We start from the raw sequence: 27,680 nt of genomic DNA, 5'->3' as shown, positions 1-27,680 counted from the left end.
TTCGATTGCCATTCGCACAAGTTGCATGTTCGCGACTCGATATTCGGTTCGGTTTCCTCATTGTTTTCTCGCTTTTCTCGGTTTTCTCTATTTATTGTAATTTCTTTTTTTTTTCTCTTATTTTTTTTCTCGATTTTTCGGAATTTTTACCGAATTTTTGTTTGCTTTTTTGGGCCGCTCGCGTGCGCTGTGCATATTGGAAATCGCCTCCCCCCATTTACCAACCATTTTGCCCAGCAAAAGCAACGCCAAATAACACAAAAAAAGAAAAAACATTCGGGGAATTCTAATTGAGTGCGCGCTAATGCGTTAAACTGCTAGCCAAATTGTTTTTAAGCCAAAGTGAAAGGCAAAAGGCCCTTTGGCTGCTGTTTGTTAGTGTTTCGCTTTCCATTTGAGTGGAAATTACATCCATAATTACGCCTAATCAGTCGATTACTGTCATCGCAAACACGCAGCTATCCGCAGACTCACCGCGGCGTTTGATGACCACACACATGAGTGCCAGGTATGTCGTTACTCATCCCCGAATCAACAATATTACCCCCAAACCGCAACTCACAATTCCAAACCCCAAACTCACATTCCCAACTATTCCCTATTTGCAATCCAAATCCGAATCCGGTAAACCCCATAATTAGGCAGATATTCAGCGTTGGTTTTGTTGGCCTGATTGGGTGGCATTTTGGGTGGTATGTAGTTTGCGATTGCGAATTGGCTTGCAGTTGCATTCGATTTGCGGTCCACGTGCGGTTGCAGTTATCTTGGGGCACAAACTCTGCGGTTAATACGACAGTTTTGCAGCTACTGCGACCCATGACTTGGCTAGTCTTCGGGGGGACTTGAAGGTGATTTCATCTTAGTTGATGACTTCTGCGGTTTGCCGTCATAACAGCTTCTGGCTAACAGAAAAGTGTTGTGGCACAGACAGTAGTGAATCATATTAGGACACCGCAGATTGCAGTTGCAAGTTGCAACTATGGCTTAGTAACTGATGGATATCAAAACGTTGCAAGTTCCATGCGAAAACTAATTTAATTTGAAAGCGTTAGCCAAAGAAAACAAAATAGCAAGGTAAGAATGGCGCTGCTCCTCCGTTGGAGCAACAATCTGAATCTCCTGGCGATTGGCTCTGCTTTCCAGTTGCTGCAGACACAGGCAGCACATGCGTCTGTAGATGAGCAGCTCGGGTGGCGGATTCGGTGGCAGGCCATTGCATCTGCGCTCGAAACCCCGCTGCTTGTAGTCCACACAGAGCAACCGCCGCCTGTGCGAAGTTTTCGGCAAACAGCCGATCAGCAGAAAGTCCAAGGACACCCGCCATTCACCGGCGGTCGAGTCGAAGGCAACAATGAAGATGAAGAACGAGGCGAGCAGGCGGAACGCATCGAAGACATCGCCGCGCAGCAGCAGAGTGCGCACTCCGGCGGGACAGCGAAGGATCCAGGTGCCCCATTGACCGCGTCCCACGGCCAGCAGCAGCTCCTCGATGATGCCCAGAAAGGAGCGCCACAGCTGGCCATCGATCCAGTGCACCAGCTGCAGCAGCAGCATCACCTCCGACAGTAGCATCGGCATGCGAACGGGATGACGACACCGTCGCACCCAAAGTGGACGGTACTGCAACATGGCCAGCAGGACGCCGCAACCAAAGTAGACGCCTGCCCAGCGCTCGTTGTCGCCCACGGTGTACTTGGTGTAGGAGGGATCCAGTGGCAGTGTGATGGCATAGGTCGATGGACGCCAGCGATTCCAGCGGAACAGCATGCCAGTGGCCAGGATCAGCCAGCTCTCGTAGAGATCGCGTTGCAACTCCCACGACATGCTGCGCTTGTTAGTTCGATACATCTTGGAGTGTGTCAGGTTGTCGGGTTGTCAGGGGTTAATTTGGGTTATGCAAAGGTGGAAAACGTAGACAATACTGAGTCCCAACGTGTCGGCTACTTGGATGGGCCGTCCAGAAGTTGGGTATTATTACTTTCTAGGAGCTAGCATGATTATTGATTAGGTTATGTGCACCTCAAACAGTTCGCATAAATGAGGCAACAACTGAGGCAGCTGTAGTGGCACAGGCAAGTGTTTAGCATCGCTCTCTTTTTGTTCTTTACCCCCTTCTCCCTTGCTCGCATTCTAAACACACACACACACACACGTGCCGGAGGCCTAATGGTTGCCACAGTGGAATAGATACATTAATTACCTATTAAATATATATAAGATAAGATTCCTTCCATCAAAATCCGTTCTTTAAAAACATTTGAATAATAAGTTTTACTTTTTGTGCTCAGCTAATATTGTTGGAAATGCAAAGTAGTAAGACAAAGAGCTCCCGCTGAATTATATTTCTCAGCATGCCGTCCCACGAAGATAAGAAAAATAATTATATCTAGGTATTTTTCTAATTACTGCATTTTCCTGTTTCTCTCGCTATCTGCCACTCGCTGCGGGCGCTGTCTCCAAGGTGTCTGGCAACTAGACACCGTGCCCCACCGTGCCACCACCCCACCTGCCACACCCACACAAACACACTCACACACACACTCACATACTTACACACACACAACCAATCCCCCCGAAGTAAACAGCATTCGAGGGTAGTGTAAACAATCATTGACCTCGTTCATATTTCTTGGAGCGCTCGCTCATTTGCCTTTGGCCCGAGTCGCAGACGTTGACTCTGCCTGGTCGCAATTAAAATTGTTGTTTAGCTAGTTGCCCCGTGGACGACGTCGCCCCCTGGTCACCCCCTCATCCTGCTCCCATTTCCATTCCCATTCCCATGCCCATTCGCATTCGCATTTGGTGGGGGAAAACAGAGTCATTCGGCAGGCGGCATTTGGGTACCAATTAGCCGCCGAGAAAAGAGGCAAAAATCAGATTCCATTGCGATTTCTCCGCCCCGGCAAATGATGATGAGCATAAAGCACAAAGGCAAGAAGCCAGAAGGAATCAGGCATCAGGAATCAGCAGCTGAAAGCCCCAAAGAGCCAAATCACGATAGGCTCAATGGCAAAGACACAGAAAAGTGAAACAATCAGGATCCGGTTAATAGGAAGAAAACCGAACTTGGCCATACGCTTTAATGGCATATTCGTTTTAATGGCCATGTTGAGTTGGCACCACTTAAGTTTCGATAACTATTATCCACTAGAAGTGCCAACTTTCGCATTGAGCTTTTAAAGTTGCTTAGTGGTGGATAAAGAAGATTTATTAAATCTCAATCTGCAAGAGGATTTTGGTAGTGCAGCATGTACTTGTAAGAAATATTAAGTTCAATGGAAAGTTATTTGGCATTTGGATAACAATGGTTGATTTATAAACTTTAAATATTAATAATCTTTTTGTATATCATAATATATATTCATTTCATTTCTATCGAGCGAAGTTCCTCTTGGGTTTGACATTAAATGGTCTAAGCTAAATAAGTTGAATTGAGGTTTAGAGGGATCTCTATATGTCCTGTTATTAAATATATAAATATTATTCTTTAAATGGCCTAATAATAATTATTCTGCATAACAAAAATATGACATCTAGCGGGAGATCTACCAGCTAAGCGACTCCTTTAGCCCAAAGAGCATCAAACGTGGCCCAACGCTGGTGAACCGAGGGGCAAGTTTAAGCGTCTTGTTTGCAGCCAGGCCATATACCACATCCCTTGGCCTGAGCTTCAGCTTGAGCCCATGGCCCGTGGCTCGTGGCTTGTGGCCCAATATCGAGGCAGGCAATCAAGGATAACGCGCATTATCCCGAGGCCCACATATGGAGGCAACCGCCAAGGGTCAGAGGGTTGGAAATTGGTATTTGCCATTTTGTTGTACGAGTATACATATGTACGAGGACGAGTAGGAGTATGTGTGCGTGTGTGCTGCGACGCCAGCATAGCGCTGGTTTAGCATTTTTATGTGTCCCGACCCCTCAATCACTCTGCTCCTCCGCCTCCGCCTCCACCTCCACCTCCACCGCCTCCTTGCCCCGGCCTACAGAGACATTATGTAGTTGGCTTTATCGCAAACGATTTGCCAAACACAATATGACGTCGACCAGGACTCAGCACCCAGATCCCCAGTTCCACAGTTTCCCAGCTTACCAGTTCCACAGTTTGCCAGTTTCCCAGTTCACCAGTTCCCCAGTTTCCCAGTTCCCCAGTTTACCAGTTTCCCAGTTTCCCAGCTCCACAGCACCCAAGATGCGAGTCCCAAGACCGCGACCGAGCATCCACCGAGGACCAAGTCAATGGCAATGACAATGGCATGGACCACAGAAGCACACACACATTAGGGCACATGTGCCATAGTTGGCAGGCGACCAAAGTGTCACTATAGGTTTGGGATAGATTGTAGAGAATGATTCGAAAAAACTTGCAGTGCATTTGAAATTTCAGAAATATCACACAAGTGATATAATATGTATGTTTAACAAAATGAAATAGGAAGATGAGCATATTATTATTCTGCTTCTCTTAACCGGTAGATAAGACACATAACTTATAGAGTATGAAACCAGATTAGAAACCCAGATTATATTTTATATACCTATCTTTTATATATCTATTGCACTTCCCAACTGCTCAAGTACCTTGAAGTTGATCAGTGCCTGCAAATATGGCCAATTGTTTTCAACGACCTCAAAATGATAATTAATTTGCAGGTCTTGTGCCGGATTTTATGTCTTATATTATGGTTATTTTTATATATTTACTGAAAGGCACTTCTTTGTCGCCTGTCCCTTGCTTAATATGTATTTCCCCCCACACACACACACAGTGGCCATTTATATTTTTTGTATATTCCCAACTGTTTTTGTTGTAGTCAATGGAGCGGCGATGGAGGCTTTTGTTTACTTGACGCTGCTGACTTTTTAGGGTCCTTCCACCGTTTATATGGCGCATAAAATTAATAATAACAACAAATGGCGCGGATGGGAGTTGGCTGGCCGACTTGGTTGTTAAACCAAAATAGCAGCAGCTTAAAGAGCTCGCTTTAAATGGGATAGTTTGTTTTGGGTGATGGAGGATTACGCACCTCCATGCCACACACTCCACTCATCAATTGGTGCTGAGTTTTTAATATTTTGACAGTGTGCCAAATCAGTTGCAACTTGCGCGCTCGCATCCTTACTCAAATATCAAGCATACGCCACGTTAGCCAGTGCTCCTCGCATTTGTGTCTGCCTCCTTTCGCCTCCTTTCGTCTCATCTCATCTCGTCTCGTCTCGTCCTTCTCCCTTCTCGTCCTTCTCCCTTTTACAGCTCAGTCGGATGCTGGCGCCGGCATTCGGTGAAGTGTCTGGAAGCTGTCGCCTCTGGCCGGGATCGGGCATGGGCATGGGCATGGGTAAGTGGGCATGGGCATGGGCATGGGCATGGGCATGGGTATGAGCATGGACTTGGGTAGATGGCCTCCAGTCGAGCACCCGTTCACACGACACTCGAAGTGTTCCAAACCACTCCCATTCTCCTCCTCTTGTTTGTTCCTGTTTCTGCCACTTGCGAAGTGCGTCTATTAATTTTCATATCGCCAGCATTTCTCAATACCCGCGCAGTTCCTTTGGCTCATTTTTCGGCTTATGAGGCACTTCCTCGTAAATTTACCCAGCACACACACACCCACACACACACACTCGTCGAATTAAATAATTATGCGCCTAATTATTTGTGGGCGTTGGGCGCTGGGCTTGTGCACAAGTTGGGGAAAATGTTTAATTGTTTTTTAATTTGTATTTAAATGTGGCAAGCACTGAGCCAGCTAATAGACATCTGCGGCGCGTCTGGAACGAATTCTTTCGGGGTGGCTGTTTGTGTGTCGAAAGTGGGTGAGCTACTCCAAGTTCCCGCCAGAGATTGATTTCCACCCACCAGATGGATATGGCTGGCGGCGTCAGCTGGCATTCGCCTTGTCTCACTCTCTCCGCCTCACTGATTTTCCCCTGGTTTTTCCGAGACCCCTGCCTCGGTTGGCTGCCACACACTTTCCCTGCGTGTGTGTGCATAATTTCCATGCGAGATTTATGCACTTCGCTCTGCAATTGGTTGCTCCACCATTGTTTTTTTTTCGTTTTGGTTTTTCGTTCGTCTGCAAGCCGGTTTTATGTGGCCGCTGATTAGCATAGTGTTTGTGGCACGCACTCGCATGCAAGTGCTTTGCATTTGCTTAGCCTTAGCACCTAAGCGCCCGGATTTGCCACTTCAATTTTCTCTAATGTCTGCCTGTCTGCCACCTCTCACTGCTTACTGCTCACTGCTCACTGCTCTGTGGTATTTTATTTTCCGGCAAACTTTAAGGGGGGAATTTTCATGGAATTTCAGCTGGGCTTAACTTCTTCTGCTGCTGCTGTTGCTGCTGTTGCTGCTTGGCTCATTAGCTTATTTAACTAAACTGGCCAGCAATGCTGCAATGGCCCTGGGGAGCCATTCGCCCAGCCGAAAATTGCATTTGCCCGGCTCCGGCCGACTAATGCAAAACTTATTATCCGCTTGTGCTGGCTTACGTGCCGCAAGCTCCTTGCAAATAATTCGCTCCTTTTTCGTCTTCCTGTCTCCTCGACCCATGCAACCCTGCCACCCTGCAACCCTGCAATCCTGCCACCCTGCAACCCTGCCACCCTGCAACCCTGCTACCCTGCAATCCTGCCACCCTGCCACCCCTTACCATGCCCTTAGACAGAGCTCATCTGCTTCATTCCTGGGCATCGCTGCCTCGGTTTCATCATGCAACGCCTGCGGCATGCACAAAATTCTCGTCGGCTTGAGCTTGGCCTGGCTCCACCAAAGCCTCCACTGCTCCCCAAAGCCTCCTTGCTCCCCAGAGCCTGTGCCCCCCAAAAAAACCCTAAAACCGTAAAACCCTAACCATGTGCAGTGCGCGCACTAATTACGACAAGGTCGCTGCACTAATTAACAATGGCTTTGAGGCAGTTAAACGATATGAGGCTCAGGCGAGGCGAGGAGAGGAGAGGTGCAAAACGCCCGGAAGGTTCGTGGAAATCGACTTTGCATCACCGACAGTAACAGTAACAATAACAGTAACAATATAACAGCAACTACAATAACAACGTCAGTGGGTGCAAACTGCTCGGCGGCCCACGCTGCGTATGATAAATATTGTTGTTTCGCAGCCGCACTGATAAGCGACATTGAGAGAGGTGGAATGCCACCTGAGCACACCGCGTATGATATATCACCCGGGTGATTTCCCCAACAAACTGGTTGCAAGTGGAATTATGACGCCTGGCCATTGGATATGGGCATTTGAGCTGCCATATATCAATGCCACTTGGCACAAGTGTTTCCCAAATAATTGCAATCAAATTGGAAGACTAACTTCTCAATAGATGCATTTTAAACTGCATACTTAAAGACATCAAATAATCATATCGATTAAAAAACAACAATTACGATTAAAGTAGATTAATAAACACACATTTTTCTTTAAGAATTATGCCTCATTTTATTATAAACTCCTCCTTGCAGTTGAGTTGAACAACACAATTTGCATAATTATTTTTTGCATAAACTTTTTGATTTCGGGGCAGCATGTTTTCCGTTTTCCTTTTTCTTTTTCGACCTCTTTAACCGACAACAAAAATTTCCCACGCTGCTTATGACGAACGATTCTTTGTTGTTGCTGTTGTTTTTCGCAGTGGGCGGTCGGCGGTCAGGTGCTGCGGTGGGTGGGTGGGCGTGGCGTTGGCTTTGGCGTGAACATTGTTGATTTAATGCGATTAGATTAGATGAGATTTTTTGTTGTTTGTGATACGATACGATACGATACGATTTTTCCTGGCGCCAAAAACTCACTTGTCCGTTGGCCGCGAGTAAGAAAGCTTCGCCGCAGAACGAGCTTTTTTGTGTCGCAGAAGGAAAGCTCGTGTGGTGAGTTTGTGCGAGCGAGAGGGCAACAGCGTGGGAGCGAGAGGCAGCCACTCAGGCGTGGGAGTTAATGCTCGTAATGTCGAATTACTGCCGTTCCCCGTTCCGCATTTATACTCCTGTATTTTTATATATTTTCTCTTTTTTTTTTTAAGCCGCTGCCTTTTCTTGTCAGACTCACGCACACTGCGTCACTCACACACTCGCACACACACATATACACTGGCACAGACACACGTGCACACATGGCTGTGTGGCACATATTAATGCGCTAATATTACGCATACGGCACGTTGCCCCCATTTCGGCTGCATGGATTCGCTGGCAGTGGGGCTTCCTGCACAGGTGCGCGCAGCTGAATACAAATGCAAATTGAAATTAATAAATTGCATTACATAATTACAAAAAAGGATGCCTCAGACTCCGAGTTTTATCCGGTAATTGTAATTAAGTGCATTAGCCGCCAAACTGAAGAGAATGAACGCCAAAAGTATATTCTACAAGCAGCAATTTAAATACTATCCCAGCTCATGATCAGATTTCGCCTGTCAGCTGCCCCAGGCCGCTCACCAATTTGACGGCAATCTCGCCAGCAGGATCAAAAACGCCCCCGGGCATTGTTGTTGGGACGCGCAGCTCCTGCGTGGGGATTTCCCACTAGTGTGACCAGAGTGCGAGTGCCTGAGGCAGGCGGAGCAAAAAAAAAGAAAAAAAAATGAACCAGAGGCTGTGCCACTTGATGCCATTAAAATAAGCCACGAATTTATTTATTTATTTAAACTACTTGAGCGATATCTGTGTTGGCTTAGCTGCCTTCCAACCATCCGCCATCCTCACAGCCTCTTGGCTTCCGGCTGCTGCCTATGATGATTGCGTTTCTGCAGAAAGCTCTCAGGGATTACGGGGGAGTTGGGAGTGGAAGTGGAGATGGTGCTGGCAGTGGGAGTGGGAGTGCCGTGGCTAGGAACCACGAGGACGCGCCTCGTTTAACTTCGTCGGCGGCTCGTATCAGCAAGGACATTCGACCTACTGTTGATTGCGCTCCGCTCCGAACCGAAGCTTTTCAGTTGATTTTCAGACCGTGCCACGAACGGAACGAAAAGCCGAGTCCGGAGCCGGAGCCATCCGAGTCCTCAAGTCCGCATCCGCATCCGTATCCGTGTCCGCATCCGTGTCCGTAGAGTCCCGAGTCCAAGAGTTCCGCCCACCCAAAAACAAGAAAAAACAACAGCCGGAGTCGCCGCATCCGCCTCTTTTAATATTTTTTTTTTCTGTTCTCGTTGTTGTTGTTTACTGTTGTTGCAGCGCTAATAAATGTAAAAACACCAAAAAAAAAGCAAAAAAACCGAAGAGGAAAACAAAAACAAACAAAAAGACAAACCGCAGACGAGCGGGGTAAAAGGCAAGAGATCCGCTTGGAATGTAAGACAAATTCTGGAAAATATTTTCAGCGTTAGCAATGTTGTTTGTTTATTTGGTTTTGGTTTTGGTTTTGGTTTCGGTTTTGGCCTGGTGTGAAAGGGCTTAAGCCAGGCAAATATTGCTCAGCCAAGTGTGAGGCTTTTGCCAGTTGATGTCCTGTCAAAGAGCTCCTTTATTGATAAAGCCACACCAACACAAACACAATGGGCCAGCGCACACACTCACATATGCACACACACACACACACACGTACACTGGAAGAGTCAAGTCTGACAACTTAACGACTTACTTAGCCAAAGAACCAAAAAAAAGGGGGGAGCAAGAACGGAATGAAAAAAATTGCTGAAAAGGTACGAGGACATAGAATAACATGACCCCCGAAAAAGTGTTGAACGGGTAGGGAGGGAGGGGGGTAGGTAGGGGGAGGGGCTTGGCCTAATAGACTGCCCAGGCAGCCCATAAAAGGGTAACTGAGAGCCACACACCCACACAAAAACACATTGTAACTGCCATTCCGCCCGCTCTCCCCCCACCTCCACACCTCCAACTCGAGTGAAAATTTATTCAATTTTTGTTTTCACTTTCCGCCTGCCCGACATGCGTATACCCTACATCAACTTGCTGTCAGCTGGACACTTTGACATAGGTTTACTTGCAGTATATCAAATATTTGTTTACACTCAAGATTATAAAAGTTATTATCTCTTATCTTAAGCCTAATGGCAATTGGTAAAAAAGGGTATGCTAAGATTTATACTTGGTATTTTGTATAATGTGAAAGATTTCTGTTCCACAATTATTTTGAAATTTATATCAAGCTTAGTATTGGTAAATTAAGGGTATATCTTAGGTTTAAAGATCTGTTATAATCTATATATAATTCTTGATCTATTTTGCATGTTCAGCATTTATATCTATATATCTATATATGCATACAATTTCATTTATATACCTTTTACTTATAATTTTATATTAGATATATCTTAATTCTCACCCCTTCGAGGGTATCACATCTTCGTACCTCCACAAGGACTCCCTACCATTCTGCTTTGCTCTCTGCTGTCCAAAGGATGCTTCTTCTTTATCCCGCTGTTGCGCTTTGACGCGCCAGACGACGTCAGCGAATCCAGCCAACACCCTCCTACAATCCCCTCTGCAAAAAGAGATACCCACACCCCTGCTATGTAGCATGCCACCACCCCCTCGCTTTTCTGCCGCCTTTGCCTGTTCGCGTGGCTTACGAAATTGAATGAAAATAATCAAATCAAAATGAAAGAGGTTATGTAAATTTCGCTCACGTGTGTGTGTGTTGTACGTGAGTGTGTGCTGGCAGCGACCCTGCAGTCGTCACTACTCAAAAATATCTCAAAACTGGCGGCTGCGCACCCCTCTCCATGGATGCCCCTGCTCCCCCTGGACACCGGAACCCAGGACCCTGGACCATGGAGTCCGGACCACGGTCACCAAGGGTTCCAAGTCTTCGTACAACCTGAGCGTTGATTATGTGCTGGCTGGCTGGTGATTCACTGATGAAAACGTAATGAACGAAGCTTCAAGGGCGTGTGTTTATGGCCCATCCCGTTACGCTCCTTTCGACCGAAAGTAACTTTTATTACCAATCCGTTGCCTTCGTCTGCTTTCTCCGCCGCCATTTGCATAATTCACAGGGCCAAGTTAATAGCCAGACACACGAGAGCCCAGCCAAACTTTCGAGCTGCCAAAAGAAAGTGGGGTTGCTGCCGGTTATCTGCTGCTGATAAAGCGAGTTGGGGTGCTAATATTACAGTGATAAGATATAAGATGGTTAGTTACGCAGGTGACTAATGGAATTGCCAAGGACATCGGACATTTGCAGCGATAAGAAAGCCAGCTGACGAATGAATCTTCAATCAAATACAAAGGACCGCAATCACTGCACGCTTTCTCCCAGTTTTTCTTTTCTTTTCTTTTCGTTATTTTTGCATTTTTTTGCGACAATTTGCAATTTCTAACGCAAGCGAAAAACTTGGTAAAAACTGGTACAGCAAAGCTGGCACTTCCTTCGTTCTTTGGCCAAAACTTTCTCGCACGAGACTTTGGCTGGCTGCCCGAAAATTGCAACTCCTGGATTTGTTGCGAAGCGAAAAAGGGGATGTAGCTGGTAGCTGGTAGCTACACTCCAGCTGGCGTGAATAATTGTTTGCTTAAAAATTCCATTAAAAGGCGAAATACAGCAAGACGTGTCTGCCGCACAAGGAGCGCCACTCGAATTGAGGCATCCCGTAATGTGGTCAACACCATCTTTAATGAAGGGATTGCGGGCGGCATTGTTTAGAGCCTAATTTATTGGGCCAACTTATCGCCTGGACTGGGTGGAAAATTATGATTTTGTCCGGGCAACTTTCGCAGGACGCAGGACTCACGAAAATTGAGTATTCACTGGGGAATTGCTAATTTATGGGCTCCGCAACTCGCTCGCTTCACCATTCAGAAGTTCGACCTGTTACTGAACGGCTGGCTATTCAAGTCATTGACTAATTTACTTAGCTCAAGTTTGATCGAGTTTGCTCGCCCTGCCCAGGCAATTAAAGTTGGAAGCAAACGCCCTTTGTCTCCGTTTCGTTTCACGGCCCCAAAAGTTGGCGAAAATACTAAACAAATTAGCATTAGAGCTCGTTGCTGTGTCTTTGCCAACTTGTTTACAAGTCGTTTGGCAATTATTCAATTCAATGGCAACGCCGCTGGCCATTTTATATAATTTTCTGCTCTGTCTGCCTGGGCGGTGTGAAAGTTGCCGGGCCAATTGGGTAAATGCATTTAGAGCTGGCCGGAAATCGCGTAATGCCCCTTTGGACAGCCAGGTGGAACTCGGATAGGAATCAGGAGCAGGAGTTGCTCCTAGAATCAAATTCAGAATCGGAATCGGAATCAGAATCGGAATCAGAATCAGAGCCGGAGAATCAGAGAGCCATGACTGACACTGAGACAAGGCAGAAGGCAGAAGGTCGAAGGCCAAGGCGGAGGCGCCTTAAAGTATGCTCAATTTTCTTTCCTTTCAATTTCCGACTCTGACAGACACAGACATGGAGGGGGACATGGACTGGGACATGGACGGGGACATGGACTGGGACATGGACTGGGACTGGGACATGGACATAAACGTGAACGTGGACTTGGATGTGGCTCAGCCAGAGGACGACGACGATGACGAGACAGACGCCCCAAGCAGTTGGCACAAACAACTTCCGACGTGGAGTGGGCTAAAACTGCAGGAATTCGGAGAAGGTGATGGGGATGGGAATGGGGATGGGGAAAGGGTTTCCGGCAGGGCGGGTGAAAGGACATGCAGACAGACAGCCAGCCAGCCAGGACACTCAAAGGGACACGGTGGTGGACTCGAATGTGGACGTGGCACTGGACACGTCGCTGGGTCTCCACGTTCGTTAGCAGTTGCATCACCATCATGTGACCCCTGAACTGTGCACCCTGCACCCTGCACCTTGCAACCAGCCAGCGAGGCAACCCTGCCACATTTGCCCTTTTCAGCCCGAATTGCTTCCTTTTCATTCTTTCCTCGCCGCTGACTGCTGGGCATTGCCTAAAATGTCTCCCCAAATGATCTTCAAGGGGGGAATCAATTTTCAAATCTCCCATTCATGCGCTGTCCCATCAGCTTATAATTTTTTAATTCATTTCCCTCGTTGGCGGCGTTCCCTTTTTTGAAGCATAATGCTGTAATAGATAATGTTGTGTTTGGCATTATTAGTGATTATTGGTGATAGTGACATTTTGGTGATTTAAGAATATAACTGAATATAAAGCCATTTATGGAAAGCACCACGCTCTTGACCTTTGTAAATTGTAATCGATTCGTAGTGCCCTAATGTTGTTTGTTTTCTCTGGCGCATACTCAAGTTCTCTTGAATATTTATCCATTTATTGCGCTTCAGTTGCAATGCCATTGTGCTGCATTTGTAAGCTGCTTTTGTTCAATAATTTATTTCGGTTTGGGGCTCTGTTTAATTTTCCGTTCCGTTCTGCCCTGTGCCATCAGTCCAAGTCCCAAGTCTTACAAGTCTTCCAAGTCCTGCGTCCCGTGTCCTGTGTCCAGCTTCCCTCGCCCCGTGTTCCCGATCCCCTTACCATTTCTCCTACTGTCAGCAGTTAACTTTGGCAACATCCGTCGAGAATTGTTGTCGTCGTCGTCGTTGTGGCCTGTCCACACGTTGACTTCGCTGTGGATTGCAGATGGAGCTGGGATGATGGGAGATGGAAGCTAGGAGCAGGGAGCTGGGAGCAGGGAACTGGGAGCAGGGAGCTGGGAGCTGGGAGCTGGGAGCAGGGAACTGGGAGCTCCATCAAAAAAGTTGCCTCGGCTGTCGGGGCCATTTTCCTTGCCGGCTTCCGCCATGGCCATCAAAATTTGTCCGCAACTCGTAAAATGAAATATGAAAATGGCACAGACAGATCTTTTACGATTGCGTTATGCAAGTTTCTGTGTAATTTGTCATGATTTCTTCTCCGAGAACTCCGCGCGCCTAATTATGGATACTGGTTTTGGGTTTTGGGCTTTGGCTCATAAATTATTATTATGGCGCACACGTGAGCTGCTTTTCGGTTTGGGTTTTGAGCCTGGTCGAAATTCCAGCATTGCCTCCATTGGCAATTCAAAGTCAATTAAAATCTCACGCAATTTGCTTGTCAAGTGGCAACAAAGAATTAAAAAACTTTCTTCCCTGCTCACGGACGCATTGAATGGGGGATGGTGATGGGGATGGGGCTGGGAAAGTGGGAAAACTTGGCAGGGAAATTATTAAAATTTTAATTACGCAACTCTACGGGGGAAACTTGTAGACATCGCTCTGTCGTCGCTGCCATTGTCGTCACGGTTGACGTTACACAAACCTGCAAAAGGTTAAGCAAACAGGGGACTCGCTGTGATTCTGGGGACGAACACTTGCTACCCAGTACTTGCGAAATTTGGCAACAAATATAAGCTGCTTTATAGCTTTAAGAAGCTTTGAGCACCAGCCTCTAAGAACCATTGAACTATATATTCATTTTACACATTGTCGCAGTTGCAAGATAAAATAAATTCAAACATATCCCCGAATGAATAGCAATTCATAGCATTTTGTGTGAGCATTTTACATAAATTGCGGACATTGCATTTGCTATGGGAAACGATATTGCCAAAATGAAGTGTTATTTCGGTCTATGGAAATGAGGAATTTGCTTGAAATTGGCCCAAAATTGTAGGCGAACGGTGGTACGACAGGGCCAAGTTCATACCCGTGCCGTAAGTTTCGGCTCAACTGAGTTTAGTTGAGTCGACTGTCGACTGCCGACTGTCGGATGACGCACTGGCGCAAGGCACTGGCAGTGGAGGGCCCGAAGGACTCGAAGGACGAAACACCCAGCCACCCACTCATTGTGCTGCGGCTGCTGTTGTCGTTGCGGTTGTTCTTTGCCTTGTTTTCGGTGATGTTCGAGGTGGGTGGTTTATGGGTGGCAGTCCTTTTGGCCAGGCCCAAACACAAAAAGCCAGCGCTGACGTGCTTAAATATCAAAGTACCCAACGTTGCAGGTGGAGGCACCTTCGCCTTCGCCCTTCGCCTTGACAGCGTTCAGTTTTCGGGTGACTCTAATCTCGAATCTAATGCCGCTACTTGTGCTCGTACTTGCAGATCGAACTGAGACCGATTTGGGATAAGACACGCTCCCCCAATTACCTGTCACTGACCACCCCACTTGGCCAGTTAGCTCGAGAAGCAGCAGCAGCAGCAGCAGCCCAAAAAAAAGCGAGGAAAAGTTGAAGTATCGTCATCGGAAGCAGGGCGAACCTTCACCATGGGCAAGAAGAACTCCAAATTGAAGCAGGACACCATCGATCGGCTGACAACGGACACATACTGTAAGTATCCGCACATCTTCATCTCCGCGTATCTCCTTCTATCTCCGCGTATCTCCTTGTATCTCCGTGTATCTCCGTGTTTCTCCTTGTATCTCCGTGCATCGCAGTGGTATCTGTATATATATATTTCCATGTGGTTGCCACAAATCACGGCTGAGTGCGTTGGCAGCCTTGAACTCCACGGAATGAGTTACGAGTCGTCGTTGCCTGAAAGCCTTTTTGGCAGCTCCGGTAATGTCCCATGCCCACTGCACCACTGCACCACGGCACCACCATCATATATCAGTGGAGTTGTTCTCACAGTGCTCGCAATCCTTTCAACTGCTCATTTGCCCCGCAACTGGCCATTCATTATTTCTGGGATTTCTGGGATTTGGTCGGCAAATTCCATTTCACTTAGCTGTGGACGGCCGACGAAATCCTTAATGGTTAAAGCAGTGGAGATGCTCAAATAGTTCTTTGAAATTAACATATTTGCTTAATAGTTTAAGGGGTTCAAAAGGTTACTTAAGTTAAATATGATTATTGAATATTAAAAAGAAAAGTAATATTAACACATTATTTAAATGCTGCAAGTGCCAAGGTTTAAAGGAGGAATGTTTTAATTAGTATTAAATTAAATAGCAATGAAAACAAAGCACTTTTCTCAGCTTTAAGATGTGGCAGGGAGCACTGTGAACTTGTAATTTGTTTAGTTGCCACAAAATGTTGCAAAATTGGTTGGTTGCAAACCATTTTGGACGTTGGTCGTTGAACACTTTTCGATTCCGTTGCACTTATTTTTTTCTCCTTTTTATGCAGGCTATGGCCCCTCAAGGCTTGTGTTCCATTTAATTTTTTATGTAATTTCTCTTGGACATCCGCATCCGCATGCGTGTGTGAGTGTGTGTGTGTGAGTGTGCGTGTGTGTGTGTGTGCATGTGTGTGTGAAGAACCCACCGAGCGACGTGGCATACAGTTTTATATTTTCTAATAGTTGCACATGCCAGAGCGCCCTGAGGGGCCAACAACGACCACACACATATGTACATACGTGTGTATGTGTGTGTGAAGCAAGTCGTCCTGGCGCGAGTCCTGCAATGGAGGTTTCTTCATTGGAGGCTCCTCCATTGGCCCATTGCGCTTCGATTGCAGTTTAAGCGCTTGGCTATATGAGCTTTAAGAGTTTTCTTTTATTGTTTATTGCCTCAAGTGCCCCCATAAGTAGGCAATACTTTTTGCCGCCATTCTTTTCTCCATTCCTTTTATGCGATACGACTCGACTCGACTCGACTGCCATATGTGAGTTTAGAGCGGCAACTTTTTAAAGTCGCCTCATGGCATTTTCATATTGTGCGATATTTTATTGAACGGCTTAGTTTTCGATTAGCGGTCAGTTGAGTGCGGTTCATTAATGTGGCTTGTGTGTTATAAATGTACGCAGGAATTAAATATTACTTTTTATTTATATGCAGAGCATTTGGCAGTTGGCAATGGGTATATGTATTGCCTTCTGAATGTAAATAAACTCCTTTATCTTCGCTGAACTCTACTTACACTTAAGACCACATTTTGATTGTTTCTGTCATAAAACTCTTAATTGAAACGAGGGAATGAGATAAAAAGGGGCGATTGAGGAACTGGCTATAAGGACGCATTAGAGTGCCATAGTTCAGTGAATGGCGGGTGGTAGAATAACAAGTTGAAATGTGTGCAACATTTGATTACTTTTCGCCGCCCCTTTAGTCCTTTTCGCCCTTTTAGCCCTTCCTCAACCGTTCGTCACCCCTTCTCTACCCTGGCTGCACCCCTCTCCTTTGGCCCTTACTCTTCACCCCTCACACATGGCTTTCATGTCAATTTCTGTTTGTTTTACGCTTCGACAAACAGTCGCAGTATGGGGCGCAATGGCGGTATGACGGTATGTCGGCATGGCGGGACTTGGGGCCAAATCGCTTATAAAACTAAAATGCAAGACCCTTGCCAAGGGACAAGGGACAGGGGACAAGGGACCCTGCCCCTTTTCAACCCACACCCATGGCTTACGACACGTTGCAGCAATGTCATATTGCAATAGCATTCGGAACCACATTCATTTGGCTTTGGCACATGCATTTCGCTATGCAAACAGACACAGCATCGCAGTCGCTTGCCGTCGGGGATTGCAAAAAGCTGCTATGTCCTGTGGCGCCAACCACAGCAATCTCATGCCCATGCCCATGCCCATTCCCATGTCCATGCCCATGTCCATGCCCATTCCACATCCGCCCTGTTGGCACCTCCCAGCTGATTTCGCACGCATTGGCTGACACTCAAAATTCACTTCAATGTTGAAATTATTATTGCACTTGTTGTGCTCCCTGTTCCCAGTTCCCAGTTTCCATCCTTCTCGAGATTGGTTGGGGGAGCACTCAGCTTGTCCTGACATTTTGTCTGGCATTTAGCAGTGGAAATCAAATGTGTACAAGCAACAAGCACAGCTGAACATAACACAACACAGCAAAACAGCAAGGGCATACACTGGGAAAAAAGGACCCAACCAAAGGTCCTGAATCTGATTCTATGGCTTGCTGTTTCTCAAAAACTAAATTAATAATAATAAATATTATGTGTTAAGGAACTTTTAATTATTTTGATAATGTGATTGCAGTTTTTGTTGAGTGTAGAGGAAAAAATCAGAAGACGATCGAAGGGTTGTGGCAATGGGCTGATAGCCAGTCTACATTTCCCACTGTTGTGCACACACATGTTGTGTATAATTTACTAATGGCGCCGGCATTGGGCAACCTATCACCCTATCACCCTATTACCCAACTACCCAACCACCCCCTCATCCTTAGCCCCTACACCCTACACCCTACACCCTACACCCACGTGGAGCATCAAACTAACTGGCAGTGGGAGCCATTGCATCAGTCGTCCATTCATTGAATCAGTTATTCGGTGCGGCACTGCTCAGTTCCACTATGCCCCATGCCCCATGCCCCATTCTGTTGCTGCCATTCACAGGCTGCTCTGCTCGTTTATAGACGCAAATTGATAGAGCAACAAACAGAAAGCGATTCGCCAGGGAAACGGCCAGCGGTGAAGGGAAGTGTGGGGGGGCATATTGCCTCGTATAACGACATTCGAAAATTCCCAATCGATGCGAAATTATGATGTGCTTTGAGTCAACTTTAGCTGGCAGCCATGTTTCAGTGTTTCAGCATTGCAGGCATACAATGAAACTCAAACTTAATCAAGGCAATGCATCGAATCAATGGAAACTGAACTGCTAGCATGCCATTCCATACGATGGGTTTCCATTGCAGCAGGCCATTAATACAAAGGAGCCAGCCCAATTAGGCGCAAATTGCAAAAGGGTTTGCGAAATAAGGCCTAAAGTTTGCAGGGATATACTCGTATGCTACTCAATTCAATTAGTTGCTTTTAACTGGAAACAGGGAACATATTCTATTTCATACGAACGTATAATCTTTGCTGTAAACTGAAATGTTGCTTTACTCGTAGATATTTTTATAGTTATCTGCGGCCATGTGAAGTGCCTGCTTGCATACATATTCTCAGAATTAATTTCAGATAGAATCATGATTAATTAGTGGGCGAATGCGCAGGGCATCTGGGCCCCGTTCCGAGAACCAATTTGAGATAGGATCTGTGTGCCTGGTGGTTGTGCACCAGTTGCCAGGCCAATTTGTCTATGCTCGTGGTGTGTGGAATGTACTATGTATATGACTATGACTATGACTGCCATACTACATATAAGTATGAGGGGAGGAACCGCCCCAGGTGAGCGGTTGCGTTTCAGTTGCGTGCGAGGCCACCAAGGGGTTAACCACAGCACCACAGCACCACAGACATGCGATGTGGCTGTGCTCAGGGTTAAGCCGCGTGGCGAGGTCACTTGTTGCCCCGCCTCGGAATCAAAATCGCTGGCATCTAATCAAGTTTGGTAAATATTTGAGCCGAACTGGGGGAGCGACGACTGACTCACATCCTTGTGGATGTTGAGCGCTGCCTGCAAGGCTGTTCGGTTAAGTTGAGTTCAGTTGGTGGCCAAAAAACACGCACGGTCCTTGTGATTTTCCCTCCATGCCAGTGTGTGCGTGTGTAACTATGTGTGTGTGTGTGTGTAAGTGTGTGTATGGCCCGCATGCAGCTCGCAGCTCATTTAAAGTTCACTTTTCGTTTTCCCCAGCACTTTTCTCTTTCGAGCAGCAAGGAGAAAGGAGGGAAGGGGCGTGGTGCCTTTGCCAGCCATTCATTAATTAGCATGTGGCCACACCCAGCGGGAGGTCCTTGCTGTGTCACCATCCTTTTGCACTCAGTGTGTGTGCGTGCGTGTGTGTGATTGTGAAAAGTTGAAATTAAATCAGTTTAAAAATTAAATTAAGTAAATACAAAAAGGCCAAGCTGGCGGCATTTTCGGCTCTTTTTGTGCGCCTCCAAAAAAAATAATATAAATAAGATTGAATAAACGCTGCGGGCCACAAACAGCTTGCTCCGCCAAAAACCGGCAAAAAAACCCAAAAAAAAAATTAAAAAAACCCAGCGAGCGCCGCCTTGTGCAAATAAACATTTAAATCGAAATAATTTTGCCCAGGACCTGCGCTGCTGTCCTGGCAGTGTGGGGCTACGTACTAATTTGCCTTACAGCTGGCGGCGCAACACAAACACCAGCAAACATCAGGCAGCGCATATGTATTATTCATGTAGCCGCAGTAAAAGTCGTCGGCCGACAAGGATAACGCTCCTTGGAGCTTACTTAGCCGACGCGTTGGCGTGCGCAGACTTTTAACAAGCCTGCGGGGCAATCTCTGGGTTATTCAGATACAGATACAGATACAGCTACAGATACACACGTACGTGCGTACGTACACAGGCATAAATAAATGTATCTAGATAGGCTGCGGCCACTTTCAATTGCGTGCAGCAGCTGAAGCTGAAGCTGAATTTTTGGGACTCAACCGGCATAAATAGGTCTACCTAGTATTGCAGGACCAACATCATCGTCTCCATCTCCATCATCATCAGCAGCCGCTTTGTTTTTTCATTTTCAAAGTGCTTTTAGCCCACATCTCGCACTTTGGGCCAAGCCAGCGCCCCAGAGTGTTCCCATAATTGTGGGTTAAAAAGTAAAAAAATACATTGTGGGTTAAAAAGTAAAAAAAATACATACACACGAGCGAAGTATGCGTAATAAAAGCCAATCAAGTTTAAAGTTGAATTCACCAAAGTATATGCATTATCCAAAAACCTATCAGTTACCGCTGAATAACTAAATTGGCTTGTTTGAAGCTTACTTTTGCGATTATTGGCTGGCTGGGTTTAGTTGTGTTGGCCTAATGACAGCCTGCAACCATTTAATTATGCATATTTACTAAAGCTTCAAGCGACTCACTGCCGCTTTGTTGCAGCTATTAGATAGCCAAATAGTTGCATGTATGCATGTTTAAATGAAATATTTGCCACTGCGAACACACCTCCATGTAAGGAGGTGAACCCTGAACCCTGAAAGGCTGTAATTAATTAAATGATTTATTAAATGAGTTGTGCACTCACCATGGCTGATGCACTTCCCCTTTGGCTGCTCGTAAATTGCGCTTGCATATTACTCATACGCAGTGTGGCGCGTGTATCAGCAGCAGCATCAGCAAAAGCGCTGATATGGATGGGGATGGAATGGATTGGGGATGGGGTTGGAGATGGGAATGCGGATGAGGATGAGGATGTGTATGGGAATGGGAATCAGCAGTGGTGGAGAGGGGACGTGTCCGCTAAGCCTGTCAAGTGAACGCCATCAATCTCCAAGGGCAGTCCAGCCTTAGACGAACTTAAGCCGCCATAACTCTGCGGCTCAGCAAAGGCACTTGAGTGCTGCCTAAGAGCGGCTGCGATGGTTTTTGGGACTGCTAAGGAAACTTTGGGATGGCGATGGGGATATTCATATCGGTGTGCTGGTGTGCTCAATGTTGATATTAAGAATCATGGCCTCGTGACCCCTGGGGGCGCAACTAAGTGCGGCCGTTTAGTTTGCCGCTTTATTGTTCCCACTGCTCAATTGCTCAAATGCTCAACTAATCTGGAAATTCTACCATTTGCCTCTCGTTGCAGTCACTGAAAAGGAAATTCGTCAATGGTGAGTACTTCCAATGGACTTTTCGCACTAATTGCGGGTTCGATTCGTATCCCTTTGAGTTCCGGCATTTTCATTTTCATTTTCATTTACTCTTTCAATTCGATTACGCGCGTCCAGGACTTAAATGTTTCATTTTCCGATAGGCTTGGGTATTTTGTGTGAGTGTGTGTGGCTATAATTATATGGTGGAATTGCAGCAAATTTCAGCTCGCTGTCTGCGGTTGGGAACTGGGAAAAGTTGAAATTAATGGCGGCACGAAATAAAATGTAAATAGAATTTAAAATGCAAAATGCAAAAGCGTGCGCGTGTGCGAGTGCGAGTGCGAGTGATTTCCCGGAGGTAAACATTTTGCGGTGCCAATATTTATCTTTCATTTGTTGTGTGCTGCCTCAATTACTGGTTTTTAATTTAATTTTTGATTCATATTATTTCTGGGTAACGCACTGTCCCCCTCCCCCTACTCCGTCTCTCTCTTTCCATATCTCTCTTTCTCTGTCTACTTTATGCTAATCTGTTTATATCGCCCCGTCTCTCTATATACCCGCTGTCTCTTCCTGTGAACTCTGTGTGCTATGCTATCCGCTATACCGACCTCTGACCTCTGACACACCGAAGGCACAAGGGCTTTCTCAAAGACTGTCCGAATGGCTTGCTGACCGAACAAGTGAGTACCCCTCCAATTTGATCCCCCCTCTATCACCATCGCCATCATCACCATCATCATCATCATCATCATCAACCATTATCCAACCATTTGCCTGGCTTTCATCATAAGCGACCACAAACGGAATCCTCTCATTTCGGCCCAACTGCATACATACTCGTATATGTACATATGTGCATATAGTCGTATATTTTACACACATTTATATATTTAAGCCACGGCTCTGGGCCGAAATCCTGAATGCGGTTTGTCCTTATTTTCAATGTTCGGTGCTTTTTTGTGGCTGACTTTTGTGGCTTGAATAAAATAAATACAAGTTGTAGTATACATGCCATGTGTCCGCAGTACGAAGTCCGTACTGCGGACACCCGGACTTACGGACATACGGACACCCGGACATCCGGACACCCGCCTGTGGACACCGGAGGCGGGGTAATCCATTCATTGATTTGACATTTTCAAGTCGTTCGATTCACAGCTGCAGCGTCAGCAAATAAACTGCATTTTCGTTCCTTTGGAGCAGCAGGAGCAGTTGCCCCATAAATTCTCCCCTACATCCGAGCTAACACTTGCATTCTGATATACGTAAACGAACGCATACCTTATCGCCGGCGAAGTAGCAAAAACCATATGAAACCGAAATACACCAACCAACCAACCACCCAGCCAAGTCGTTTATTTCACTTAACTGGAGAATTTCGAAATTTTCACTCTAATGCTATTTTATGTGTCTAGTTCTGACTTGCTTACTCAACTCTGAACATTGAACACTGAGCACTGAGCACTGAACGCTGAACACTGAACGCTGAACACTGAGCACTGAACCCCAGTAGTTGACGGGAATAGCAAACATTTACTTGTCTAACCGCTCTGCTCACCCATCTCCCCTCTCTGTCTGTTTCTCGTGCCCTCTCGCTCTCCTCGTCCGCAGGGCTTCATCAAAATCTATAAGCAATTCTTCCCCGACGGAGACCCCAGCAAGTTTGCCTCCCTGGTCTTTCGCGTCTTCGATGAGAATAATGTAAGTACGCTCTGATATGCGGACGTGCGACGATATCTGTGCATATAACTTATCTACATATCTGCACATTTGTGCATTGTGAATCCGCAGGATGGTGCCATTGAGTTCGAGGAGTTCATTCGGGCCCTGTCCATCACATCACGCGGAAACCTGGACGAGAAGCTGCACTGTAAGTTTGTGATAGGAGTCTGAAAGATTAGCACCCATTATGATAGATTAAATACCAGTTAGCAGTTTCTATTTTGTAATCCCTCATAACTAACGCATTCTATTTGCTTTTCCCCTAGGGGCTTTCCGCTTGTACGACGTGGACAACGATGGCTACATAACCCGCGAGGAGATGTACAACATAGTGGACGCCATCTATCAGATGGTAGTAAGTATCCTTACTGCAATCTTGCAGCGATAGTAAGATACAGTGAACACTCGCTTGCAGGGACAACAGCCGCAGACGGAGGACGAGAACACGCCGCAGAAGCGAGTGGACAAGATCTTCGATCAGATGGACAAGAACCACGACGATCGACTGACGCTGGAGGAGTTCCGCGAGGGCAGTAAAGCTGATCCACGTATAGTGCAGGCGTTAAGTTTAGGTGGTGATTAACCGCGGCACCTGTAGTCCAGCCTCGGAGGAGGGGGAGGGGGAGTGGTTGGGGTGGGAGCGATAGTGACTAAGCAATCAAGGATGCGGAGGGTCAAAGGTCGCCCCGCAAGCACGTTAACACACCACGCCCACGTGTACCATATGCCATTTGACCTTTGCGGGGGCACTTCGATAGCCCCCCTACTCCCCCTTCCACACACACACACACCCACACAGCATCACACACAAACACACACACACCCACAGAGTTTAGCCCCTTGGGAACTCGTCTTAAGTGAAATTCCAACTAATAGCAAATTATTTACGCATATTTACATGATTTTCCTAATAGCAACCAACAACAGCCCAGCTGCATAAAGCTGAAAAGAAAAACAAGAAAAAACAAAATTGGTTAATAAACAATTCGTAAAAGAAATGGAAAACAAAACAACACCAATTTAAGTCGAGAGAACGCTTTTTTAAAAACCCATTTAACTCGTATTTGTGTATGCGGTAGCATGGATGAATATAGGGTATTAAATAAATGAAAAACCTACATAAATTAACTATAAGGCACTTGCTCTATGATGATCTTAGGCATTTTTATTGAAATGCTTGCCAAGCAAACGAGAAACTCAAATTGACAACTATCGCGATTAATTAGGCCGGTGAATAGTTGCAATTTTTTTTGTTGCGAAAACCAAAATCATAGATAATACAATACTAAGCTGATACTAATGCCTATAATATCTGCATACATATATACTGGTACTTGTACCGATACTAATTCGCTATTGGCTTAGACGCCCCTCGATTGTTAATTTTGAATTTGTTTATTTGCCCAGCCAGCTGGCTCTAACTGTTGATAATCGAAATTGAAGCTATTAAATTAAGCCAAAGACGCCACACACTGACACACAGTCCTATTTACTCTCAAGCTAAACAAGATAATCGAATCGACTCTATTAACTCAAAGTCCTTAAGAGTCCTTGAAATTAGTGGACAAACATGCATGTGGATAACGTAGCGCTATGAAGCATGTGAAGCTTGTGTACTCCTCTTGGATGCCCCGATTCTTTAGTCTCCATTCTGCATTCTTCATTCTTCAATCTTTCCCCCCCCATTGAGCTTGACAATCAACCTGATTTTGCTGCGAATCATCTAATGGTTCCACTCACCCGTTCACCTCAAGATTTCATGTCATCGGCGGCACAGGAGGAGGCCACTCTTTGGGTTTTAAAGAAGACTCTTTGATAGAACTTTAATCCTTTTCTATGTGTTTATTGTGCATGCCTTACCAGAGCAACGATAATATCAAATTGTGTATCTCTACTCGTATTTGTACTTGTTTTTACACCTCACCAGAGCTTGAAAATATATCGTATGGGGGATATCCCTATAATGCCTTACCCCAAAAAACAAAAGTAAACATAGACTCACTCTATATCTCTCTCTCTCTCTCTCTCCATCTATCTCTATCGCTCCATCTCTCTCTATCGCTCCATCTCTCTCTATCGCTCCATCTCTCTCTGAAACACACGTATGATTTTCGATTTGATTATCCTTTTCGTTTGATGAGCTTCTTCTGCTGCTTGTAATTCACAAGAAGAGCCATCTAATCACCATGCTAAAATAATTTCTATATTTTATATGTGGTTCAGCTTTAGATTGTAAAGGAAGCGTTATTGTAAACATATTATTATTATCTCAATAGCCAGTCAACTGAACACGTTTATAAGATCCATATCCAACTATTCCTATCTATCCCATCCAAAATCGATCGCCCTCATCCGCATTAAACGCGAATCGTAGTGTTTGCATTGTAGAAACTCGAAATTCAGCTTCCCGCTTAGAAAACCAAAACCAAAATCAAAAATTTAACCGAAATCGATATGCTAGCCAAAGACTTTTGCTTTGTCGCTGAGGTTTCAGATTGGATCGGCCCTAGATAATGCTTGTCTCATCCTCTCTGACACCGATATTCCGAATCCAAATCCGATTCCCAAATCCGATTCCAAATCCGATTCCAAATCCGATTCCGAGGTTTCCACCATATATTTTTTTGATTGCCCAGCACCCGATACATATTTCTAGTTGTACACTCGTATTTAAATATACCTAGGTAATGGCCAAATAAATTGATATACACACCAATATATATAATATATATAGAGAGAGAAATATATATGTATATAAATATATATATATACACACACACAGCTATTGATAATTATATATACATATATTATTATATATATAGAAGTCCCCATTTGTATTTTACTTGTGCAATTTGCAAATTGTTTTTGCATAGATTTATTGTTGGAAACGATTTGAATTTAAGAAGACACTCACACCTACACTGCACAAGATTGCATGCCTTTCTGTCCTCGAAAAAAAGTAAAAATAAAAATAAATAAAAACTGAGTAAATCAAGCGAAGCTGAGAAGATATCGATATCTAAATATACGAAACTATGAGTATACCTATACATATGTGCAACAGATACAAATCAACAGGTCGATGGAAAACCAAACTAAAACCAACTGCAGCAACAATCAATTTTCGCGCTTCTTACACTCAAACTTTCGAATTATTGTGAGCTACATACATATATTGTACATACATACAACGGCGAAAAGTTGAAAGAAAATCCAGCATAGACTATAAGAAAATCCCATACTCACTCACACGTATTGCTATAAAAGCCAATAAGCTTAACGATAATCTCAAAAAAACCCCTTTTGTCGACTACTCTATTGATATGGATATATTTTTTTTGGGTATCTAGTAAGCTAGTACATTGATAACGTTAATGATACTGATAGCGGATGAAAACCTTACTTTGTGTGCATTATATTCAACATAAGCAATACTTAATTTAGCATTCGAATGCATTAAGCAATGTTTATTAACAATTAAATCGATTCTAAACTTAAACCCCCAAATGGAAACTCATTCTCACACTGCGTACTACACACACACGTTCTACATTCGACATTCTACACACAAACACATACCTAACAAGTTTTTGGAATTATCGCGAAAAGAATAAGATAAACTTAAAGCAAACAAAAACCGAATGTGCAGTTTTATTTCACTTCAGTTGGCTTAGGATTAAATACTGTATAGCTATCCTGGAATAATCGGGTGCTTAATCCCATTTAAAATAGTGCATAGCATTACCCATTGGTTTTGGTCTAAAGAGCTGTATACTGCGAGGTATTGTTCAGTCGTTACATTCGTATTTACATGCCTTGCATTAACCATCTCCGATTTCAGACAGCTTATGCAACCAAAGCAGCGACGTCAATTGCAGATGATGCGTGCTTCATTGATGAAAGAGTGCTGATGGGTCGCCGACTATGGGCACCAACTTGGGGATCCTAGGAAGCGGATAGTAGACGTTGCAGATACTTGGATACTTGGGTGGTCAAATGGAAGCTGAAATGGTGTGCTCCAAAATAAATCACCAAAAAATAGATAGATTTATGTGACATATCAAAGGCTGTGCCATATAAAAACAATTTAGCTGTATTTCAATCACAAAAAGATATATTAAAATGTATCATATTACATTTTTACTGCCCATTTAATTTAGAGGCGCTTGTGCTGTGGTGGTGATAAATGCATTTTGTATCCTATTTATTACATGCACGCTATGAACTATTTTTTGTTTCGGTGCACTTGACTATTATACAACTCCAGTTGGAGGCAAAGCTGAGGAGAAGCTGGTTCCGACGGCTTCTGTTTATTTGGTTTTCTGCGACGGCTTCCGCGCCAGCTGAAGTATCTGCGTGGCTGCCTTGTTATTGTTGATCTTTCTGCGCAGAGTCTTGGGCTTTTCCAATGGCCTTTCGAGATTGCGGCAAGAGCGCGCCTTTCCCACGCTCGATCCCCACTTGCCACCGTGGTGCACGCGAGTGCGGCAAGCTGCTGAGGCACGCTATTAAACGCCACACATGACACTTTGACGGTGGGGGGAGGGGGGAGGGGGGGCGTGGCAGGCGAGTCGACACATGTTGTGTGCCAGAGAACTTTGCTCCGATCCCCAGATCATCACATAGTAGTCGCTGTCTGCTCGTGCGCAACTTGTGATGCTCTGCATGCC

General features: G+C 45.3%; 2 protein-coding genes across 2 annotated transcripts; one reads left to right on the top strand and one right to left on the bottom strand.

Annotated features, from left to right (window-relative positions):
• The first annotated feature begins 19 nt into the window (after nucleotides 1-19).
• On the top strand, nucleotides 20-26,733 carry LOC122624196 (frequenin-1). The gene is made up of 8 exons (XM_043803667.1): nucleotides 20-508; nucleotides 14,959-15,185; nucleotides 21,279-21,303; nucleotides 21,920-21,968; nucleotides 22,900-22,989; nucleotides 23,080-23,158; nucleotides 23,277-23,365; nucleotides 23,426-26,733. Exons 2-8 carry the CDS (start codon nucleotides 15,122-15,124, stop codon nucleotides 23,591-23,593), a joined length of 564 nt encoding a protein of 187 aa, XP_043659602.1. The 5' UTR covers nucleotides 20-508; nucleotides 14,959-15,121; the 3' UTR covers nucleotides 23,594-26,733.
• Nucleotides 1,029-1,916, bottom strand: LOC122624195. Its single transcript, XM_043803666.1, has one exon. The coding sequence runs from the start codon at nucleotides 1,846-1,848 to the stop codon at nucleotides 1,030-1,032; it is 819 nt and encodes a 272-aa protein (XP_043659601.1). The 5' UTR covers nucleotides 1,849-1,916; the 3' UTR covers nucleotide 1,029.
• Nucleotides 26,734-27,680: the final 947 nt, after the last annotated feature.

This window comes from Drosophila teissieri, chromosome X (assembly GCF_016746235.2).
Source record: "Drosophila teissieri strain GT53w chromosome X, Prin_Dtei_1.1, whole genome shotgun sequence".
Lineage (NCBI taxonomy): Eukaryota > Metazoa > Arthropoda > Insecta > Diptera > Drosophilidae > Drosophila > Drosophila teissieri.
This window is presented reverse-complemented; position numbering and strand designations above follow the sequence as displayed.

Coding starts and splice junctions, on each gene's coding strand:
- LOC122624195 (XM_043803666.1), bottom strand. CDS start 1,848: ATGTATCGAACTAACAAGCGCAGCATGTCGTGGGAGTTGCAACGCGAT.
- LOC122624196 (XM_043803667.1), top strand. CDS start 15,122: ATGGGCAAGAAGAACTCCAAATTGAAGCAGGACACCATCGATCGGCTG. Junction 15,186..21,278: donor GCTGACAACGGACACATACT/GTAAGTATCCGC, acceptor CTCTCGTTGCAG/TCACTGAAAAGGAAATTCGT. Junction 23,159..23,276: donor CCTGGACGAGAAGCTGCACT/GTAAGTTTGTGA, acceptor CTTTTCCCCTAG/GGGCTTTCCGCTTGTACGAC.